At 41.5% G+C, this 24,196-nt stretch overlaps 1 protein-coding gene across 6 annotated transcripts in view; it reads left to right on the top strand.

Moving 5' to 3' along the window:
- LOC131188791 (protein spinster homolog 3-like) overlaps window positions 1-24,196 on the top strand; it is a 102,639-nt gene that overhangs the window by 43,091 nt on the left and 35,352 nt on the right. For 4 of the 6 annotated variants that reach the window (XM_058164347.1, XM_058164342.1, XM_058164341.1 and 1 more), the window contains 9 exons: window positions 120-604; window positions 4,726-4,791; window positions 9,857-9,993; window positions 12,068-12,219; window positions 15,292-15,358; window positions 17,503-17,639; window positions 21,130-21,282; window positions 22,931-23,120; window positions 23,639-23,704. In XM_058164347.1, coding sequence (XP_058020330.1) covers window positions 418-604; window positions 4,726-4,791; window positions 9,857-9,993; window positions 12,068-12,219; window positions 15,292-15,358; window positions 17,503-17,639; window positions 21,130-21,282; window positions 22,931-23,120; window positions 23,639-23,704 — 1,155 coding nt within the window. In that variant the 5' untranslated portion in view covers window positions 120-417. The remainder of the gene's footprint in view (window positions 1-119; window positions 605-4,725; window positions 4,792-9,856; window positions 9,994-12,067; window positions 12,220-15,291; window positions 15,359-17,502; window positions 17,640-21,129; window positions 21,283-22,930; window positions 23,121-23,638; window positions 23,705-24,196) is intronic. The other 2 variants (XM_058164346.1, XM_058164344.1) reach the window with 2 other exon arrangements.

Below are 24,196 nucleotides of genomic sequence, written 5' to 3'. Positions count from 1 at the left end.
CGGAGTCACAAGGTGAAGATTCAGTTTACTCAGATTAGCAGTTCCTCTCTCAGTGTGGCTCTTTTTTCACCCGAATCTGCTCAGCATCTAAAGATGGGCTCTTCTGCTTGTCTCCACAGGTTTATAATCCTAACGTAGCTTAGCCTTGCAATAGAGATGCCCATGGACACCTTGTCTTCTAAGCCATTTGAGAGAAGCAGGCTGCTTTTCTCACTGGCTTGTGAACATGTTGGATGGAGGGGAACCTTGGAAATTCTGCGGCCAGTACACAGGCGGCTTTTTACAGGAAATGACTGAGCAAAGCTAAGTTCCTCCTGTTGAGGGCAAGGCCAAAACTGAAGCTCCTTGTAGAGCAACAGACAACTGCCGGACCAAGGTATGGGTTTCTGCAACTAATCGGCAGCATTGACCAGGAAGATGGATGAAGGAGTGATCCCAGACCTGCCACCTCAATCCCCTGCCTCTGTCAAGGCTTACGGAACCATGGAATCAGCTGAGCAACCTCAAGGATCATCAAAGCCACCCACCAGACGGGCTTACATCGCTATTGCTACGCTTTGCCATCTGAACCTGGTGAATTACATGGATTGGTTTCTTGTAGCAGGTAGGGTGGATCCCATTTACAATTACTTTGTGGCAATAGCACCCAGAATCTGGGTTTAATGATGGACTTGATCGGTACACATAAATGCCAAACCCAATCTGAACTTCTGGCTGACTGTGTGATGATTAATAACAACAATAACAACACAATTTTTTCTATCCAAAAAAGACTTCTGTTTTTCTCACTGTTTTACTCTCCAGATCCCTGAGAATTTCTCAGGAATGTTTTTGAGTTGGTGCTGTTCTTGCTGTAACAACCGCTTCCATCTCTCTGTAGCCTCTCTGTTTATTCATTCTCCCTACTATGAAATGCCCCTATGAGATGCTGCCTTGGGATGAACTACATGTTACAGGGAGGTTAAAGATTATTGGAGAATCATTGTACAATGAAAATTGGACCATTCAGACACCTGTCTTGATCGCTTCATAACTAAATACAAGCAAAAATTCCACCATCGTCAGAATGTCATTAAAATAGTATCCTAAAAGATAAATTGAAAGCAAATTCTCTTTCATTAAATTGGATAAGAACTAGAATGAAAAAAGAGGGTGAGGAATGAGGAATATGCTCAGTGAAGCATAGCACTATCTACGTTTTCTTGTTGCAATAAGAAAAAGCTAAGTACAATTATTTTGAGCTATTTTCATACCAGTTTTCATGGGCTAAAGCTCAATGCCCCAACTGCCATAAACGGAGATGATAGAATAAATGTTGGAAGAATGGGTTTGATCCAGAGGTGGTACTCAGCAGGTTTTGACCAGTTCTGGAGAACCGATAGTGGAAATTTTGAGTAGTTCAGAGAACCGGTAAATCCCACCTCTGACTGGCCCCGCCCCCATCTATTCTCTGCCTCCCGAGTCCCAGCTGATCGGGAGGAAATGGAGATTTTACAGTATCCTTCCCCTGCCACATCCACCAAGCCACATCCACCAAGCCATGCCCACAGAACAGGTAGTAAAAAAATTTGAATCCCACCACTGGTTTGATCATCTAGTCGAGCTAAAACACCCAGTTAAAGCATCAAGGATTGCAGGCATCCTTGACGGACGACCACAATTCAGCCCAAAATTTTCATTGCTAAGCAAGGAAGTCATTAAGTGAGTTGTGCCCCATGTTGTGACCATTTTTGCCATGGTTGTTTGAGTGACTCACTGCAGTTAAGCTAATCACAGGGTCGTTACAAGAATTCCCCGTTGCTTCCTTAGAATGGTACATCACAAAGGCTGTATTGTTTGCATGAATGAATGATCTCCAGGAAACTTACGGGACCGCCTGCTGTTACCACATGCCTCCCACCGACCCGTACGCTCTCACAGAGAGGGACTTCTCAGGGTGCCGTCCGCCAAGCAATGTCGGCTGGCGGCCCCCAGGGGAAGGTCCTTCTCTGTGGGGGCTCCCACACTCTGGAACGAACTTCCCCCGGGTTTACGCCAAATACCTGACCTTCGGACATTCCGTCGCGAACTGAAGACACATCTTTTTATTCGCGCGGGGCTGGCTTAAATTGATTTTAACAAATTTTTAAATTCTTAGTAATTAATTTTAAATGGGATTTTTTAGCTTATTATATATTTTACTTCTCAGGCCAATTTTAAAATAAGTTTTTTAACTGCATTTTAAATTTGTATATTGTACCGTCTGTTTTATTCTTGCCTGTACACCGCCCTGAGTCCTTCGGGAGAAGGGCGGTATAGAAATCAAATAAATAAATAAATAAATAAATAAAACCAGAACAGAGATGGTACATTTATTCTTGCCTCCCTTGATCTGAGTTCAGGAGTGGAGAGCAGAATTTTATGGTGGTTCTCCTCCTCCTCCTTTTTCTAGAGTTGGTTCCAGTCATTATTGGTAACAGGGAAGACGTTTAGCTCTCAACCAGTGGTTCTCAACCTTGGTAACTTTAAGATGTGTGGACTTCAATCCCCAGAATTCCTCAGATAGCATAACTGATTGGAGAATTCTGGGAATTGAAGTATACACATTTTCAAGTCGCCATAGTTGAGAAACACTACTCTAAATCCTTGCTGGATGAAGAAGGCTGACAGCATGGGTTGTGATATCATTAGTATGGTAATGATACTTAGTTATACATCTTGGTCCCAGGCTGACCAAAAGGTTCTTTCTCACTCTTTAGTGTTCTGGATGGGGAGAAACAGGCTTAAGTTAATATTATATTTAATACAATACAAATTATATATTTAATATTATTTTATATATTTGAATTACTCCATGGTTCCCTCAAATGATTTGGGTTTGGGGCCTGTTTTGGTACTTTTATAATATTCTCCTTTCATTTCAGTTTCAGGAAATAGGCTATTCATTTTATTGGGTTATTGGGAAATTAAGAAAAAAAGTTAACAAGAGCTGCAAATATTCGAGTAAAAGCAAAGGGAAAAGGTCAAATTCTTTCAAGCTATTTTTAAGCAGCCTTGCTTAACCTGAACTGCCAGTCAGACCAAAGTAACATCTTTGTACATTTACCAACTGACAAACTGGTGAATTGCTCTAGGGATTGTCTCAGGTTGCAGATATTCTCCTTGTTTGAAAATAGGTATCTCAAATCTTAATTTACTTTACTAAACTTTAAAACTGTATTTACTAAACAGCTTTTTCTCATATGGTGTCCTCCACCTGTTTAAACCAGGGGTCTCCAACCTTGGCAACTTTAAGACTTGTGGACTTCAACTCCCAGAGTTCTTTGCTGGCTGAGGAATTCTGGGAGTTGAAGTCCACATGTCTTAAAGTTGCTAAGGTTGGAGACCCCTGGTTTAAACCATATAATTTATCTCTCTCCGTTGCCTATTCTGCCATAAGAGGATCAGAACTAAACTATAAATAATCTGAATGCTACCTTCTCAAAAAAAATGTTGGACTACAGTATCAAATGTTTCAGTTTCAAAAACCTGACTCAATCAATGTTTATTGGGAGGTCTAAGGTCAGCTTTATATTTTGCAAGATATAATAAACTAATTTTCTGAATTCATAAAATCCACTGATCTATAAACTAACCAAAGATTCGCACAGTATGTTAAGCCAGAAAAAGGCTAACCTAAATTAGATCTAACTAAATCTAACATGTTATTTGAATGCAACCTCTAGGACAGGGGTATCAAACTGGCGGCTCACGGGCCGGATATGTCCGGCCCGTATATGAAGGGGGGAAATGTGAAACGTCACGTGACAGCAACCTGGCGCCGCAGGTTTGACACCCATGCTCTAGGACTTAAAAGTACATTGGGAGAGTTTTATCTGGCTAAAGAGAATTAAGACAGTTCTGTTTCAGCCTAAACTTCAAATCCATTATTTTGAGGATAAAATGTAGTGTGAGGTCATTTTTTATTTATTATTTCAGTTAGGTGTCACCCAGTTTCAAACTGACTCTGGCTAGCTCGAAGTATAAGAACAAGATAAAAAATGTATAATGTATATAAAAAATAATAAACAAGATGGTGAATCTACTGAATGACACAGAAGCTTATAACACAGAGAAAAAGAACTTCAGTCACCATAACCCAGTCTGGGGAAAGAATCAGGTGCTTACTGCTTGTTTTTTTTTTTTTTAATTTGAATTTATATCCCGCCCTTCTCCGAAGACTCAGGGAGGCTTACAATGTGTTAAGCAATAGTCTTCATCCATTTGTATATTATGTACAAAGTCAACTTTTATTGCCCCCAACAATCTGGGTCCTCATTTTACCTACCTTATAAAGGATGGAAGGCTGAGTCAACCTTGGGCCTGGTGGGACTTGAACTTGCAGTAATTGCAAGCAGCTGTGTTAATAACAGACAGACTTAGTCCGCTGAGCCACCAGAGGCCCTTTTGCTGTGAAAATCCTGGGGTCAGAATAGGACAACATCATCAGAGATGGTATTCAGCCGGTTCAGACCAGTTCACCCGAACCGGTAGTGGAACCAGTCTGCCCAACTGACCCGGCTCTATGCTATTCTATTTAGCATGTTTTTGAGGCCGGGCGCATGTGTGGAAGGCAGGCACTCACGTGAACCGGGTGCACGTGTGCATGAAATGAGCATCCGCGCGTGCAGCAAACTGGTAATAACATAAATTGAAACCCACCGCTGAACATCATGAATTAATCTATTCCATATCATTTTGTTTCAGGAGTGCTTCTCGACATCCAGAAATTCTTTAATCTTACAGACCAGACTACAGGCCTGTTACACACTGGTAAAACAATTCTCTCTTCCAGGATTGATAACCTCTCTTAATTTTTTGGGTTAAGTCGGTACATACATTCTGAAAGTAAATTACTTACTAATTGTGCTTTTAATTTGCAAAATAATGAGGAAAACAAACAAGGGCATCTAAAGGTAGGGGCAATGGAAGCCAATGTAATACAATAGTTAGAAACTGATTTTGCTGGCAGGGTTTCTAGATGTATTAGAATAGAATAGAATAGAATAGAATAGAATAGAATAGAATAGAATAGAATAGAATAGAATAGAATAGAATAGAATAGAATAGAATAGAATTTTTTATTGGCCAAGTGTGATTGGACACACAAGGAATTTGTCTTGGTGCATAGGCTCTCAGTGTACATAAAAGAAAAGATACATTCATCAAGAATCATAAGGTACAACACTTAATGACAGTCATAGGGTACAAATAAGCAATCAGGAAACAATATCAGTATAAATTGTAAGGATACCAGCAACAAGGTTACAGTCATACAGTCATAAGTGGAAGGAGATGGGAGGTGGGAATGATGAGAAGATTAATAGTAGTGCAGATTTAGTAAATAGTTTGACAGTGTTGAGGGAATTATTTGTTTAGCAGAGTGATGGCGTTTGGGAAAAACTGTTCTTGTATCTAGTTGTTCTGGTGTGCAGTGCTCTATAGCGTCGTTTTGAGGGTAGGAGTTGAAACAGTTTATGTCCAGGATGTGAGGGGTCTGTAAATATTTTCACAGCCCTCTTTTTGACTTGTGCAATATACAGGTCCTCAATGGAAGGCAGGTTGGTAGCAATTGTTTTTTCTGCAGTTCTAATTATTAGGTTGACAAAGCCCAGAATTCATGGCTTTATTGCAGGAGAATCCTGGGAGTTGAATTCTCAGTCCATTTGCACTATATAAAAAACATGTTGAGACTCTAGAAAGACTGCAGAGAAGAGCAACAAAGATGATTAGAGGATTGAAGGCTAAAACATATGATGAACGGTTGCAGGAATTGGGTATGTCTAGTTTAATGAAAAGAAGGACTGGGGTGACATGATAGCTGTGTTCAAATATTTGAGGGGCTGCCACAAAGAAGAGGGAGGAGTCAAGCTATTCTCCAAAGCATGTGAAGGCAGGACAGGAAGAAATGGGTGGAAACTAATCAAAGAGAGAACCAACCTAGCACTAAGAAGAAATTTCCTGACACAATAATTAATTAGTTGAACAACTTGCCTCCTGAAATTGTGAGTGCTTCAACACTGGAGATTTTAAGAAGAGATTGGACAAACATTTGTCTGAAATGGTATAGGGTTTCCTGCTTGTGCAAAGGGTTGGACCAGAAGACCTCCAAAGTCCCTTCCAATGTATTATTTTGTTACAACACATGGTATCAATGATATACAGCAAGAGGTTCAAGGTGGATACCCTGAAGAAGCTGAAAGGTCATTTATCCAAGCTAGGAGCAATGATCTGCCAATATCACCACCCAAAATCTATTTCCCAGATTTCTCTTGTCACAGAGCCATCAGAAAAAAAATCTAGATGGCTCCAGTGAGGCAAGGAAGGGCACTTATAGCTCTCTAAATGGTGTTCAGTAAGCATCCAGACACCCTAGACCCATGATGGCGAACCTATGCCACAGGTGGCACACGGAGCCATATCTGAGCTAGGGCACACAAGCGTTGCCCTAGCTCAGCTCCAGCACACATGCGCATGCCGGCCAGCTGATTTTAGGGCCTTGGGAAAGCTGTTTTTGCCCTCCCCAGGCTCCTAGAAAGGCTCTGGAGCCTGGGGAGAGTGAAAAAACATCACTTCCGGTTCCACCGGAAGTTGGGAAACGGGCCATTTCCAGCCTCTGGAGGGCCTCCAGGGGGTGAGGAAGGCCGTTATCGCCCTCCCCAGGCTCCTAGAAAGGCTCTGGAGCCTGGGGGCCCCCACGCACCAAAAGCAGAGGGAGCACAGGGGGTCGCATGCGCATATGTGGGGGGGGGGTCGTGCGCGCATGCGTGGGGGGCACATTGAATTATGGTGTGGGCACACGTGCTTATGACCCCGCCTTGCGCTCCCTCCGCTTTTGGCACGTGACGGCAAAAAGGTTTGCCATCACTGTCCTAGACAATATGGCCAACAGTTGGCAGTTGTAGCTTAATGACACCTAAGAAACCTGTGCTACATCATCCCTGTGCTTGGAACCCAGGGCAACTTCAAAGTTGCCCTGGGTTTTGAACTTTGAATTTTGAACTTCAAAATTCAAAGCTAGCTCAACAGCTAGAGTCAAAAGTTCTATACTGGTTCTATGATATGACTCATATAGGGAAGCTCTCTATGTATCTTTAAAACAAATGATGCAATTTCCCACCCAGCCTGCTTTTGGAAATTAAAAAAAAAACAATCCTAAACATTGATGTTCCACAAGAAACTGAATTTGGGACCTAATTTCATATCCTGTGCTTTTCAAGAGAAGTTGTGGTGGCTAACTTTTCTAAACTTAGGGCCTTTGTGATTATGAATGATGCTATTTTATGACATTATTCTTCATTTTGCCACTGCTTTCAGTATTTCCCACATTTAAAAAATGGATGGCTTGACATATTGGATTTTAAATGACCATAAACAGGATTTAAAATAAAAAGGATATTTGCTTAACTGAATGCATGCATACAGATAATCCTCCACTTATGACTGATCACTTAATGACCATTTGAAGTTATTTTGGACTTCCCAAAAGGGCAGAGAACTATGGCCAGTGGTGGGATTCAAATAATTTAACAACCAGTTCTCTGCCCTAATGTTTTATTCCAACAAACAGTTTGCCAAACTGCTCAGAAAGTTAACAACCGGTTCTCCCGAACTGGTGTGAACTGGCTTAATCCCACCACTGCTTACGGCACATCCTCAAAGTTATGACTACCAATAACCTATTGGTGAGGGTCAAATCTCAACAGTCTTGGACTTCTTGTCATCATTCTCTCAATTTTCCAAGTGAGCCAGCATTTTTTTTTAATTTGCATTTATATCCCGCCCTTCTCCGAAGACTCAGGGCGGCTTACACTGTGTTAAGCAATAGTCTTCATCCATTTGTGTATTATATACAAAGTCAACTTATTGCCCCCAACAATCTGGGTCCTCATTTTACCTACCTTATAAAGGATGGAAGGCTGAGTCAACCTTGGGCCTGGTGGGATTTGAACTTGCAGTAATTGCAAGCAGCTGTGTTAATAACAGACTGTCTTAGTCTGTTGAGCCACCAGAGGCTCTGTTATTGAGCATCATAGAAGAAACAGATGCCCTGTAAATCTAAAACTACTTTTGTTAGAACAGTTATAATAATAGCATCTTCAATCATATATTTATATAGCTATATACCCTGTTCCTCCAAAATAAGACATCCCCTGATAATAAGCCCAATCGGGCTTTTGAGCGCATGGCAATGAGGCCAAGCACTTATTTCAGGGTTAAAAAAAATATAAGACAGGGTCTTATTTTTAGGGAAACATGGTGGATATATCTATATATCTATGTATCAATAGAGGTAGTCCTCGACTTACAGCCACAATTGAGACCAAAATTTCTATTGCTAAGTGAGACATTCGTTAATTGTGTTTTGCCCCATTTTACAACATTTCTTTGTTGTAACTTCAAATGGTCATTAAATGAATTGTTGTGAATCGAGGACTACCTACATATATGATAAAAGTGCAGCTTAGTAGCGAGTAGTACGTAGTACTTAATATTACTTAGTAGTACTTAGAAGCCAACAATGATTCCCCAGAAGGGAGTTTTGTATCTAAGGTGTCGCTACTAAAACACCCTTTTCTTGTCACTATTCTCCATGCCAGTTATGTAGATAAAAACATGAGCTTGGCCATTTTATTGTAGACTAGGTTTTAGTATAAGAAATGTTCTTTTGTCTGCCAGCATCCTAAGCAGTGGTGAAATCCAAATTTTTTTACTACTGGTTCTGTGGGTGTGGCTTGGTGGGCATAGCTCGGTGGGCGTGGCAGGGGAAGGATATTGCAAAATTCCTATTCCCTCCCCACTCCTGGGGGAAGGATATTGCAGAATCTCCATTCCCACTCCACTCTGGGGCCAGCCAGAGGTGGTATTTGCCAGTTTTCCAACTACTCAAAATTTCTGCTACCAGTTCTCCAGAATCTGTCAGAACCTGCTGAATTTCACGCCTGATTCTAAGCCTTTTAGGGACTTGCTTTTTAATGTTAACCATTTGAAGAGAATCCAGCAATTGACAGTTGCCAGTGGAGCACCCTAAGTATTGACATTATGGGATTCCACTTACAGTAATGGCCAAAATTGTGGGAACCTTTTGGGAAAAGTATATTTTCTAAAACTAGCTAATAACACTACTTTTTTTTTAGTAGTACCATAAAATTATATATCAATGGAAAGATAATTTAATCAAGAATGTAATGCAATAACTTTTATGAAGGATTTGCTATTAGAATAGCAGTTACAGTAGAAAGAAAAAAAGTGAAACACATAGAAAAAAATGAGATATACAAAAATTATCACCATGTCAGTTAATACTTAGTTGGGTAACCTTAGCATGAATGACGGCCTTACAACATCTTCCCATGGAGTGAACCAAGTCTTTTAGTTCTGCAGCTGTTCTAATGTGAAACCAAAATTGAATGATTATTTCTATTAATTGGGTTTTATTGCTGGGTCGCTTCTGACTAACAAGTTTCTTTAGTCAGCTCCATAGATTTTCAGTTGGGTTAAGGTCTGAGCTATTCCCAGGCCATTCCAACAGTGGAATAGGATTATCTGGAAATTTTGCCCCCCCCAAAAAAGTGGTGTTATTAGCCATCAAATCTCAAAAATACACTTTTCCCAAAAGGTTCCCACAATTTTGGCCACTACTATAACTGGAATTTTCATGGGATTCCACTTAGCTGTGTTCTTCATCAACAGTAGCACCTACTTCATCTTCCAGGAGAATTCCAGGTGAAATAGACTGTAATAAATCTAGTGTGAGATGACAAATGCATTAAAATGATAGTTGTGTTGAAAATCAAGTGAGGTTGTTCATCATTACTCTCCTTTCTTTTCATGGCAGTTTTCATTCTCTGTTTCTTGTTCTCGGCTCCTGTTTTTGGATACCTTGGGGACCGATACAATCAGAAAATCATCCTCTGCATCGGAATATCCTTCTGGTCAACTGTTACCTTTTGTAGCTCCTTCATTCCTGCCTCGGTAAGAGAGGTTATTTGATTTGGTGTATTCCTCTCTGCTCCATTCTGGATGAAATCTTTGTCCTAGTGCCTATCTGTTTAAATATTTAGAGATTATAGTGGGCATGTATCAAGGTCAGCAATATGATGGCTGAAAACTCTTACCACATTGCCAAATTCTGTGCAGGAACCACTGTGCAGGGCCTCTGGTGGCTCAACAGACTAATGCAGTCTGTTATTAACACAGCTGCTTGCAATTACTGCAAGTTCAAGTCCCACCAGGCCCAAGGTTGACTCAGCCTTCCATCCTTTATAAGGTAGGTAAAATGAGGACCCAGATTGTTGGGGGCAATAAGTTGACTTTGTATATAATATACAAATGGATGAGACTATTGCTTAACACAATGTAAGCCGCCCTGAGTCTTCGGAGAAGGGCGGGATATAAATTCAAAAAAAAAAAAAATCTCATTGAAGATTTCAATGTCTTCACCTAAGATTTCCAAAATCTTGTGATGTGTGTTTATGATGGTGATAATCATTTGTTAAATTTCTATTTAACCGAGAAATTTCCTGACAGTTGGAACAATTAATCTGTGGAACAACTTGCCTCCAGAAGTTGTGAATGCTCCCAACACTGAAAATTTTTAAGATGATGTTGGATAACCATTTGTCTGAAGTGGTGTAGGGTTTCCTGCCTAAGCAGGGGGTTGGACTAGAAGACCTCCAAGGTCCCTTCCAACTCAGTTGTTGTTGTTGTTGTTGTTGTTATTCTTATTCTGTCTTCCCTGTAGAAATCAAGATGCCGTACGTCATGCTCCCCCAAAATTTAATTAATAATGAATTAAAATGGGATTTGAAATACACAGTGGCTTTCTTGGAAGACGCGTTCAAATAACAAAATAAGCTGTCCAGTCCTTCCTTGTCCTTGTTTCTCGGACCTGTAACTTTTGCATATATTTATCCATAAATCCATTTTCTTTATTTTCCACACAAATCCATTAATTAAATAATGGAAATGGGCATGTAAATAATATCTAATGCATATTCTAAAATATGTTGGGTCTTAAAATATGCATTTTCTAAGGATATGTTCTTGTTTTGAATTTCCAAAGGTATAATCTTTCCATTTATTTATAAATATAGATTGGATTCTCACATTGCATTAGGCCATTGATGTAGCGGATATAATAACTGGATCTTTAAGTTTTCATAATAATTAGTGGTGCTAGGAATTGCTTGTGTATTTAAGATCTTAAGCACTCTGATGTCAATTTGCTAATAATTTGCTATTTTTATTTTATATTGGATTCTTTATAGTGCATTATTGCATGGGTCTCAAGAAATGAAACATATTTCTGGTTTAAATTATTAAATTATTCAGGTCACAAGTAAGAAGAAACTTATACATTTCCTTATACAGGAACTGCTTAAAGTCATGTTAACAACCTTGGTTTCAGATCAAAATAGTAGGACAAGCCCAAACTGTATGAGATTAGTGTTCCACCTTTTGAATAGCATTTTTTAAAGCAATATGGCAGTGATTACAAACTTTTATTAAATGTTTTCCAAAGTGTCCAATATATATAAATATATTTCTTTTTGTACTGACCATACTTCATGATTGAGAATAATTTCACAACAAAAAACTGCCACTTTTTTTTCCAGAACAATCATTCACGCTCATTATTCTAAAGACTGCTTAATTTTAATCTCTTCTATTTTTTTTTCAACTTTTTAGAAACAGGCAACTATTTTTCACCCTGGGGAAGTAATTTTTAAAGGATCAGTCAACATTTTTGGCTCAATTTTCCAAGGGTGAAAGAATTGAAAGCCACATTTTACTACTTAATCTCTCGCTTTTCTTTCAGGAAAAATTAGTCTAACAGATGCAAAAATTATACAGAATTTTGCGCAATCTTACCCACGCCAGTTAACCAGAGTTCAATATAGATTGAATAGAATAGGAAAAGAATACATAGAGAATAGATACGGATCAGTGTGCATCCATAAGAAAATGATTGCAGTTAAAGTTTTAAAAAATTATACTAAATATTGATGGGCATGACTGAATGTGCCGTTTCCAAATTCTCATCTAGATGCCCTGGCTGTTTTTTATTTCACGGGGACTGGTGGGTGCTGGTACCTCCAGTTACTCCACCATAGCACCCACCATCATTGCTGACTTGTTCGAGAAAGACTATCGGACGTGGATGTTGTCAGTCTTCTACATCTTCATACCTGTTGGAAGGTAGATCTAACCATGCTCAAAGACTGAACCTACAATTAGTAGATATATCTCTATGAGTCATATTTATATCCTGCTTCTCATGCAGGAATTCAAGGCATCATCCTTAATACTCAAACTTTGATTTTATCTCACCGCAACCTAAACCTGTGATGGCTAACCTTTTTGGCCTCGTGTGCCACCCATAATTCAATGTGCTCCATGCATGTGCGCGTGATCTCCCCCACGCTCCCCCAGCTTTTGGCACAGTGGGCCCGATAGACCCATTTCTCACCCTCCTCAGGCTCCAGAGGCTTTCTTGGAGCCTGAGGAGGGTGGAAATAGGCTCCCCACCCCCGAAGGCTGGAAACGGCCCATTTCCTGACTTCCAGTGGGACTGGAAGGCCTGTTTTCTCCCTCTCCAAGCTCCAGAGGCTTTCTAGGAGCCTGGGGAGGGTGAAAATGGCCTTCCCCATTCCCCCTGGAGGCCGGAAAAGGCCTGTTTCCTGACTTCCAGAGGGCCTGGAAGGCCCAAAAATCAGCTGGCCAGCACACACATGTATACTGGAGCTGAGCTAGGGCAATGCTCGCGTGTCCACAGCCATGGTTCCGCATGCCACCTGTGACACACGTGCCATAGGTTCACCATCACAGACCTAAACCAAAGGGGCAGCAACTAGTCTAAGGTCACCCAATAAGTTTAATCACTGAACCCATATCCACGGTCTCTTCTTATATAGGACTCCTTGGAGGGAGTGGAGTGAATTGTAAGGAACGGGTTCTTGGGTTCAAAATTAATGGGATACCAATAGCACTTAGACTTATATACTGCTTCGCAGTGCTTTCCAGCCCTCTCTAAGTGGTTTTACAAAGTCAGAATATGGCCCCCAATAACCTGGGTCCTCATTTTACCGACCTCGGAAGGATGGAAGGCTGAGTCAATCTTGAGCCACTCAGGATCGAACTCCTGGAGTGAGCAGTGAGTTAGCCCTGCAGTACTGCATTCTAACCGCTGCGCTACGGAGGGATGGGGAGGGGATGGTGAAAATGGATAGGCTGTTATCAGGCATTGAGGCAGATATATGTCCTCCCATCATTGAACCTTGATTCCTGTGGTGGAAGGATCTTTTGGGGGTGACTTAAGGCAGGGGTCTCCAACCTTGGCAACTTTAAGACTTAAGCAAAGCTGGCTGAGGAATTCTGGGAGTTGAAGTCCACAAGTCTTAAAGTTGCTAAGGTTGGAGACCCCTGACTTAAGGAATATGCAGTCTTTCTCTCAATACAGGTAGTCCTCAAATTACAATCATTTGTTTTAGTGACCATTTGAAGTTACTATGGCACTGAAAATGTTTTCACACTGACAACCATTGCAGCATATCCATGGTCATGTCATCAAAATTTGGATTTTGGCAATTGGTTCGTCTTTATGATGGTTGCACTGTCCTGGGGTCATGGGATCACATTTTGTGACCTTCTGACAAACAAAGTTGGTGGGGTAGCCGGATTCACTTAATGACTGTGTTACTGATTTAACCATTGCCGTGATTCAACTGGTATAACATGGGGCAAAATTCACTTAATCACTATTTTATTTAACAACAGAAATATTGGGCTTGATTGTGGCCTTAAGTCAAGAAATACCAGAACATATCAGTTCAGAGATCTCAGTCAAAATCATTTCTAGCTCCCTCCAAAATGTAGCATGTAGAATAACGGGTTGAAATGATAGAGAGGAGGATACATGCACAACAGTGATGCGATTCAATTTTTTTTACTACTGGTTCTGTGGGTGTGGCTTGATGGCTGTAGCAGGGGAAGGTATGCACAGTCACTCATGCTCTCGTTACCTCTCGCCTGGACTACTGCAATGCTCTCTACATGGGGCTCCCCTTGAAGAGCACCCGGAGACTTCAGCTAGTTCAGAACGCGGCTGCGCGGGTTATTGAGGGAGCGGTTCGGAGCTCCCACATAACACCTATCCTGCGCAGACTGCACTGGCTACCTGTTGTTTTCCGGGTGCGCTTCAAGGTATTGGTTACCATCTTTAAAGCGCTCCATGGCTTAGGACCGGGCTATCTACGGGACCGTCTACTGCCGGCCTCTATCTCCCATCGTCCGGTGCGCTCCCACAGAGAGGGACTCCTCAGGGTGCTGTCAGCCAAACAGTGTCGACTGGCGGCCCCCAGGGGGAGAGCCTTCTCTGTGGGGGCTCCGACCCTGTGGAACGAACTTCCCCTCGGACTTCGACAATTACCTGACCTTAGGACCTTTCGCTGCGAACTTAAAACTTATTTATTTCGCATGGCTGGACTAGCTTGATTTTTACCTTTGAATTTTAATTGAATTTGATGGGTTTTTAAAGTTTTGTAATTTTATGGGGGAGTGTGTTATTTTAACATTTGGGCAAATTTAAATTAGTTTTTAAGGGATGTTTTTAACTATTGTGTGTATCTGTATTTTATCTGCCTGTTCACCGCCCTGAGTCCTTCGGGAGAAGGGTGGTATACAAATTAAAATATTCATATTCATATTCATTCAAGGTTACTGCAAAATCAGGGGTGAAATCCAGCAGGTTCTGACAGGTTCTGGAGAATCGGTAGCAGAAATTTTGAGTAGTTTGGAGAACTGGCAAATACCACCTCTGGCTGGCTCCAGAGTGGGGGGGGGAATGGAGATTTTGCAATATCCTTCCCGCAGGTCAGAATAGGGAGGGAATGGGAATTTTGCAGGATCCTTCCCCTGGAGTGGGGAGGGAATGGGGATTTTGCAGGATCCTTCCCCTGCCATGCCCACCAAGCCACACCATGCCCACCAAGCCACGGCCACAGAAACGGTAGTAAAAAAAAATAGGATTTCACCACTGTGCAAAATCCCCATTTCCTCCCAATCAGCTGGGACTCGGGAGGCAGAGAATAGATGGGGGTGGGGCCAGTCAGAGGTGGTATTTACCGGTTCTCCAAACTATTCAAAATTTTCGCTACCGGTTCTCCAGAACTGGTCAGAACCTGCTGAATACCACCTCTGCTGCACAACACAGGAGGTTGAACTCTGTGGCTTTAAGGGCTTCTTTCAACTAGGATTTTTCCTCTCTTGCAGCGGACTCGGTTATATCCTGTCATCTGGAGTGGCGCGTGCAAGCGGTTTCTGGGGCTGGGGCTTCAGGGTGAGTCTTGGTTGGTCAGGTCTATCTTTAAGAGAATCCCCCTGGATTAAAAGGGTGGGGTTCTATCAATCTGTTAGTAGTAAAACTTCTTTCTCTTTCAGCTGGTTTTAAGAAAATGTTGAAAAAGAAATAGTGTATACAAAGATGCTGACATAGTTCTACAATGTTAGAATTTTGGTCTATGTGTGTGATTTCTTCCTCTTTCTCTCTCTCATCTATCTCATCTATCCTATCTATCTATCTATCTATCTATCTATCTATCTATCTATCTATCTATCTATCTATCTATCTATCTATCTATCTATCTATCTATCATCTCTATCTTCCATCTCTCTGTCTCTCTCTTCTCTCTCATCTATCTATTTATCTGTCTGTCTAGCTGTCTATCTGTCTGTCTGTCTGTCTATAATCTGTGTCTGTCTTTCTGTCTATATGTCTTTCTGTCTCTCTTTGATCTCTCAGTCTCTCTGTCTCTGTCTCTCTCTCCATCAATCATCTATGTCTGTCTGTCCCTCTCTCTCCCTCCCTCTCTCTCTATCCATCCATCTAGACACATACTGTGTGTTTGTATGTTTATATATTTATTTTAGCTATTTATTTATATAAGCTATAAAAATCAAGTGATAATTCAGAAGAGGGAAAGTGAAAATGAGAAGTCAAACTGTCCGTCTTTGATGGTAGTTTATCAGAAGTTCTGGGAGTGGGGGAAAGAGGAAAAATTAGATATTTTCTTGCCCCTTCTTCTCATATGCCTCTTCCCTGATGGTGGATCCATCCTCCAGCCAGTTAGTCATAGTATCACGATCACTCTAAAGCAGTGTTTCTCGACCTTGGCCACTTGAAGATGTGTGGACTTCAATTCCTAGAAGTTCTCAGCCAGCATAGCTGGCTAGAGAATTCTTGGAATTGAAGTCCACATATCCTCAAACTGCCAAGGTCGAAAAACACTGCTTTAAAGGCTCCTCAAAATAATGAAGTGGCCATGGCAGAAAATTGTGGGCAGGCTTTATTACTATGCATGGCATCTGAAGACTCTCTTTGAACGATGGCCGGAGTGGAGAATTTCTCTGGAGAAAAGGTCAGAAGAACATAAGTGAAGTTCAGCCCTAGACTACCATACTGTTCAGTCTGCCATATAAAACAGTTGCTTCACTGTGTAAGCTTCTTGTAATTAGGAACAGAATTAGATGCAATACTGGAAGAAGTGCCTTTTGTTGTGACCTAGGCTGAAGTAGTTATTACCAGACACAATCAGTCCTAAACAAGCATATTTTATTAGAACAGCTGAGAATTACTTCATTTTCAGCCTAGTCCAAATTAAGTCCAAAACAAAGTCCTTCAGAAAAAGTCCTTCGGCCTTGCCTTCTTTGGGACCCTGCCAAAGGCTTTTCTTGGCAAAAATCCCACAAAGTTCAGAAACAGGAGATGCCAACAAGAAACAATTGTAGCAATGTTGCTTTCCTACAAAGAACCCAAGAGCCGTTGCTGCTCTTTTAAGCCTTATGTGAGGTGCCAATTATCTCCTGGCCTTACTCATAAGTCGTCCCTTTTGCTTTAGCTACTCTTGTCTTCTGACAGCTCTTCGCATGTGTACACTAGGAACAGGCTCTTTCTGTTCCTCTGCCACTCTGCTGTCCACCTCAGGAGACATCAGAGTCCACGGATCGCTCCCAGATGCCCTGGCCCCATCTCTGCCTCTGATGCAGAGCCCTCGTCTGGGCCTTCCCCTGACTCCAGGACTGGTCCATTGTCCTCCCTAGCCTCCTCACTGTCCGACTCCACTGCTAGCTCCGCAGGCTGCTAGTGGACCACAACACCTTTATCCTGTATCAGTGGGAATAAAAAGATCCCCCTTGTTGCGATTGTGGTGCTGATATGCAAACTATTAAACATATTGTGCAAGATTTTCCATGACATGCGTTCTCTGGTTTCCTAAAAGATTTTCACGAAGCAATGCCAGAAGCGTCCAACTATGAGGCTACTGCCGAAGCCCTGTACTAGTTTTGTATAGAATTACATGGATTGTGTGCACAAGTTTACTTCTCTTTGTCTTTGTTCCCCTCGTATGCTGAAAAAACAAGTAACAGTCCTTCAGCTTCTTATAATGGTCCTTGTTGACATCCCTGTTGCTTCTGTCTCTCTAGGTTACTCCTTTTATGGGAATTACAGGCTTGATTCTCCTAATTCTTTTAGTCCCTAAACCAAAGAACAAGACGCTCGTAGCTGGCAAGAGTACCAGAACCTCAAACTGGTTCAAAGACATTTCTTCTCTTTGCAAAAAGTAAGCTATTTCTTTTCCTGTTCTCGCATAACAGCCCTTCAGGTTTCTGGCCATTATGCTATTGTTTGTTGCAGTACCTGTGGTTCCATTACTTGCAGCTTTGTTTCCTCCCATGTAGCAGAACATGCATGTACGGGAACATATATCTGCTAATCAGTAAGGCACCACAAATCTGTCTTTTCAACTGTATGGCTAGTTAATACTTTCAGACGCTAGAGGGGGATGTTGGCTTGTAGAAATCTTTTTTTATTTTCCTTGGTAAGCCTGCTTTATCCTGCAAGTAAATCTTTAGACACCCTTTTCTCAATTGGGGTCTTCCAGATTTGTTAGGACTGCAACTCTCTGGATTCTTAACCAGCAGGGCAATAGCTAAATCTGAAAAAATAATGCTCTGGAAAAGGTAAACCTATTGTCATAATTCTGCTACTTATTTAAATACTATAGACTTAAATAATTCTGCTACTTATTTAAATACCGTAGACTTAAATACTTAAGTCTACAGTATTTATTTATTTTATTTTATTTATTTATTTGTCATTCATATATAAGATAACAGGTAAAAGTATAAACATAATTTGGATACATGAAAAGAGTAAGTAAAAAAAGGAATATTAGGACAGGGAAGGTAGGACGCAGGTGCACTTATGCACGCCCCTTACAGACCTCTTAGGAATGGGGTCAGGTCAACAGTAGATAGTTTAAGCTTAAAGTTTTGTCGGTTTGGGGAAGAAACTACAGAGTCAGGTAGTGTTCTGTCTTCGTCCCCACTTTGGAGTAACGAGCTGGCCTACAGCCAGTGGATTCACGGCTTCTATCAGTCCTGGCCGAAAAAACGCAGCTGTCTGCCAAAAAGTTCAAACAGATTAAGACTTCAGCTCACTTCGACACGGTTCAGCTAATTTGCTTCCTGTGGAACTGAGAGCAATCCCAAAGCTCCTTATATATCCTGTGGGGTGGGGCTCCTGCCCCACCCTTCCCTTTGATGACGCCGCCTTTCTAATCTTCTGAAGCGCGGGTCAATCCAGGCTTGATTAGTATGATTATCAGCTGCGTCTGAAGGCGTAGCCTGAGGAAGGGAGGAATCAGGGGATGTCAGCCTCATTACGTCCTCCGACTGGCCTGGTTCTGGCTCCTGGAGCCGGGCCAAAGGAATCGGTGCTTCTGAGGTAAGCCTTACCGGCCCTTCCCCCTCACTTTCGGAGTCACTTTCGGGCATGGGGCCAGGTTTGGGGTCTGGAGCCACAACAGGTAATGCATTCCAGGCATTGACCACTCTGTTATTGAAGTCATATTTTCTGCAATCGAGTTTGGAGCGGTTTATCTTGAGTTTGTATCTATTATTATAAGAATTATTATAAGAAGCAACTTAGAACTAAGGAGAAATTTCCTGACAGTTAGAACAATTAATAAGTGGAACGACTTGCCTGCAGAAGTTGTGAATGCTCCAACACTGGAAATTTTTAAGAAAATGTTGGATAACCATTCTGAGAGTTGAAGTCCTCTAGGCTTAAAGTTTCCAAGGTTGGAGACCCCTGCTTTAAGTGACTCAAGTGAATGTGTGCTGTGGAATGCAGCCATATTCTAGAATTTACTCTTTTTAAAAAGCTGTATCATCTGCTTCTCACCCCCCTCCCCCAAATGGTGGCCGGCAAACACATTGGGATAAAAATTGCATGTGCTGATTTTTTATTTTTTTTTGCAAACAGAGGCATATTTGCAAACACAGATCCTATATTTAAATAGAAATATATTTCACCACGATGGGAAAATTCTGACCGGGTAAAATGCCTGCCTGTTTTCAAGCTTCTCTTCAGGGGCTCTGATTGTTCTTGATCATTCAGCTGACATGGGACCGGCCAGTGATTCAAAACCAAGAGATGTTCGCATTTTCTTTTCTTTTCAATGCTTTTATTTATTGAGTTAAACAAAATGATATTAATTTGATGGAACCGCACCATCAGGAGAATGTCTGATGTCAAGGTGAACTAAAATAAAACTCTTTTCTACCTGCACTCAATTTGTGTTTCTAGGAGAAGGGTATGTTGGAAGAAATATCCTTCTGGGTTCAGTTCCAAGTGGGGGGAAAGTCACTAGAAACATGGCGGCTGTTTGGAAAGATGTTTTTTAATGGTGGAGAGGACCACATGGTTTGAAGTCCTGGGCAAAAAGGGTAGACATGCTGAGAGTGCCTGGGTTTTATGCCCTCTGTTGGGCTCTGAATTGGAGCTTGTGTTCTCATTGGTTTTTAGACTCCCATGGGGTCATGCAGGATTAACTTTATAGGTTGTCTTTTGAGTCCCAGATTTGGTTGACTCTTGCTGGGTGATGATGTAATGAAGGGGCTTTGGGCAATTCCTATTATAGCTGTACCTGAAGGAGGTAGATCTTTGTTATGTAGAATAGACTGGCCTAGGCCTTAATGGCCCATTGACAGAGTGGCTGAGTTTCTGCCTCCCTTTTAGGGGAAATATTCTGCCCCTTTAATATTTCCTAAAATATCTCATTTTCCTAAGGGGTGGGTACTAACTTCCTATTGTTCCTTAAGGAAAGTCCATACAACCAGCAGCGCCTTAATGGTCCCAGCAAGTAGCTATATTTATGTGAAAGAAGACTGCAACTGATTTGACAGGCCATAACCTGATTTACTCAGCATGATGTGCCTTTATGATTTGCAAACCATTTTTATGGTGCAGTCACTGGGCTGTATGGAGCCCCATACCTCCCCACCACCACTTGCAATACATAGCCCCCAATTTGCAATTTGTAATTCATACAATTTGTATCAGCAAGACTGATCGACAAATGGCCAAGTTTTGGCAATATGATTTTCATAAAACGTTGCTAAAATAAGAGGGAAATAGAATATTAAGACTCTGCAAGCCAAAATATAACATTTCCATTCTGTAAATCATTCTCCCCCAAGTAATACCAATCCATAGACTGAAAATATTCAGCCTAAAACCCCTAGTGATGTCACTACATCAACAAACATGTCTTCTTGCATGTCCTAGAGCAGGGGTCTCCAACTTTGGCAACTTTAAGACTTGTGGATTTCAACTCCCAGAGCAAAGCTGTCTGAGGAACTCTGGGAGTTAAGTCCGCAAGTCTTAAAGTTGCCAAGGTTGGAGAGGCCTGTCCTGGAGGCCAAAATACTTTGGAAAAATAATTATTCCACTGAGGCCAAGAAAGGGCTTCCTCTTTCTTATTTAAATTTCAATACTCAGCCAATTATAGCTTTAAAAAAAAACAAAGTAGAGTAGTAAATATACCGCGATTCATTGTCACAAGGAATCCTGTCCCAAGTTCTTGGTGGCCTTCATAAATCTGGACTAGAAGCACACTGGGTACCTGTGTAGCTATTTTAGGCCACTTGAGGGAGCTGTAGAACATCTTTTTGTCTTAATCCTCTCTTACATCTTGACCACCGAACTTGGTACCTCTTCTTTCTCCATCACTTCTTCATCCATGCCAACCTTTCTCTGTCTCCCAGCTGGAGCTTTATAGGATCCTCGCTGGGTGTAACTTGCATGGGTTTCATCACTGGTGCTCTCGGTTTCTGGATTCCTGTGTTTCTTTACAGAGCTGAGGTTGTTTTGGATATTATACAACCATGCAGCAAAAACCCATGTGAAAGCCACAACAGGTAATGCAAACGCTTGTCTTAAATGCTTACTTATTTGATTTTTATCCTGCCTTTATTTTTGGCCAAGAAGATGACACACATACACAATGTCCCCTCTTCTTATTTCCCCATAAAAGCACCTTGTAAGGTGAGTTGGGTTGAGAGAGGAGGAGTGGCTCAAAGTTACCCAGATGGTTGTTATACCTAAGGCGGGGGGGGGGACTAAAATTCACAGTCTCCCAGTCTCCCAGCCTTTAGCTACCACACCAAACCACCTCTTGAAAAACCTTGAAAAGCAAATGGAGATTATATGGGAGATGCCTGGAAAGATTTGTGGGATTCCTCTAATTCTGCTGGCTATTTGAAGTGATAGAAAAAGTCTTAAGCATAGCAAGGAAGTCAAAGGAAAGCAGACTTTTTGGCAAAGTCCAAGTGACTAGAATACAACACAAGGCAAGAAACAGGACCTTGGATAGCTCCAGATACGTTCTGGCAGCTGAGATTTTTCTCTGTTAAATTTATTGGCTTGATTAGTCAATGCAATACCGGTTAAGCTTTTATCCCCATCAATTTCAGTATGTAAACGAAATTAACAAGTTTAGCACAGTCAAACCTAAAATGGTTACCAGTTTAGAGTATTTTAAGTGAGTTGATTTAAGTGCGAACAATTAAGCAGTGGAATGGCTTGCCTTCAGAAGTTGTGGGTGCTCCATCACTGAAGGCTTTTAAGAAGAGACTGGATAGCTTGTCTGGAATGGCATAGGGCAGGGGTGTCCAAACTTGGCCCCTTGAAGAGTGGTGGACTTCAACTCCCAGAATTCCCCAGCCAGCATGAGCCACAAATATGAGCAACTTACTGGCTGGGGAATTCTGGGACTTGAAGTCCACCACTCTTCAAGGGGCCAAGTTTGGATATCGCTGGCATAGGGTTTCCTGCTTGAGCTTGAGCAGGGCATTGGCTGTCAAGCTCCTGGGCCATGGGCCGGATTCGCCACATGCCGGCCATGCCCACGCCCGGTTTAACGAAGCGGGGGAAAAATCTGACACCACTGTGACGATGCAAGTTTGACAACCCTGGACTAGAAAATCTCTAAGGTCCCTTCCAACTCTGTTATTCTGCTAAATACTGATAAGTTTATTGTTGATTAGGATAGTGAAAATTTTGGATTAATATGGTGCTGCTTTAGGTTCAAATGACACCATGACTCAGAAACCTGCCTAAGAAACCTACTGCAGCAGGAGCGAAATGGAACTGGGCACGTTTTAGTCTGCATATTCCCACTGGCAAGTTATCACCTCTGCAACACTCATCTAGGATGGGGGCAGGAGGGGGAGCAAAGAAAGCATAGCCCTGAATGAATCACCATGATTTCTTTCAAATAAAAGAAAAAAAAGAAAAAAATGGCTGCTACAAGGCCCTGAAAAAAGGATAAAGTCCTCCTTGTTTTATGGCAGCCTTCCCAAATATGATATGCCTTTTATGTAGTTTGGATGTCAGTTCCCAACCTCCCTAGCTGACTGGGCTGAAGGGAATTGCACCCTAAAATTTATCTATCATCTCTCTCCCTCCCTCCCTCCCTCCCTTAGTAATTTATTAGATTTCTACACCAAAAGGCACTATTTAAGGAATGCTGTTGATAAAAATGTTGCATTTTTGCTTGGTCATTAGTGAGATATTTGGAGGGATCACCATAGCAACTGGCATTTTGGGGGTCGTCATTGGAGCAGAAGCTGCCCGAAGATACAAGAAGGTTAACACCAAGGCTGACCCTCTTATCTGTGCGATGGGCTTGCTCTGTTCATCTCCATGCATGTACTTGGCTATTATGCTGGCTGGGAAGAGCATTGTAGCTGCATATGTAAGTGACCAAATAATTCATATATTTAAATGGGTGACTTTCGTTTTCAGTTTAAAGAAGCCCCAGTTGATATATTGTGTTTTCCCCTCCTATCACTCTCTAGAAAAGGCTGGGAATTACGAAATCGAGAGTCCCACCCTTCTAGAATATGTCAACTAGTTGACAAACCATGTCAAAGTTCAGTCACTCACTACAGAGAATCTACCGTTTTGATGGGCACCTTGAAATATGTAGGATTTAATGATTAGAGCCCTCAAGGTTGCGAGGAAAAGGACAGGAAGATTGCTAGAAAACAAATGAAATGTTACGATTTCAGCATTCAGTATACATTCAGCTAAAAGTATGGCCAGGGGATTATGGCAGCTTGGAACGGATAAATATGGCATCAATTATTTGTCTGTAGTATCAGTTTATACTTCTAGGAGGGCATTGGATTGCCCTTCCAATCAACTCATGATGTTCTAAGTCTCCCTCTCTCTCTCTCTCTTTCTCTTTCTCTGTCTTCTTTAATATTTCAGATTTTTATTGCCCTTGCGGTGTTTTTTTTATCTTTAAACTGGGCCATTGTGGCTGACATCCTCTTGGTGAGTTCAGTTCAACTGTCATTACTGTCATATTGATTTTGTTGATAATCCAATACTTCTATTCTTAGTTCTCTATGCTCTCTGTTTTCACCTCCCGTCAGGGTCTACGTCAGCAAGTATTCGGGAAGAGGGGGGAGGCATGGTGAAGGAGTGTGGAGTGGCCTAAAATGCACTTTGATACATGTTCGCTCAAAAGCCAGTCTTGATGTATCTCTCAGGGCGTCAGTCCTAGGGAAGCATGCGTGGTCTGATTTGCATCATAAAACTAAGCCATCTGCTGAAATTCTGTTACATATGGTTACACAAGGAACCTACTGACCTGGTGTGTACCAGACACACAAAGGCTCTTTGTGTTTACATAGGTTTACATATGAATAACCCATTCAAATGTCCCTTGATGTTAAATTTAAAACATAGGAGAGCTATAAAACCATATTAATATATCTGTAGTGGCGTAATAGATTATTCATGATGCCTCTGTTTTCCTGCCAT

Source organism: Ahaetulla prasina, chromosome 1 (genome assembly GCF_028640845.1).
Source record: "Ahaetulla prasina isolate Xishuangbanna chromosome 1, ASM2864084v1, whole genome shotgun sequence".
Taxonomy (NCBI): Eukaryota; Metazoa; Chordata; class Lepidosauria; order Squamata; family Colubridae; genus Ahaetulla; species Ahaetulla prasina.
The sequence above is the reverse complement of the archived record's forward strand: the minus strand, read 5'-3'. Positions and strand labels throughout refer to the sequence as shown.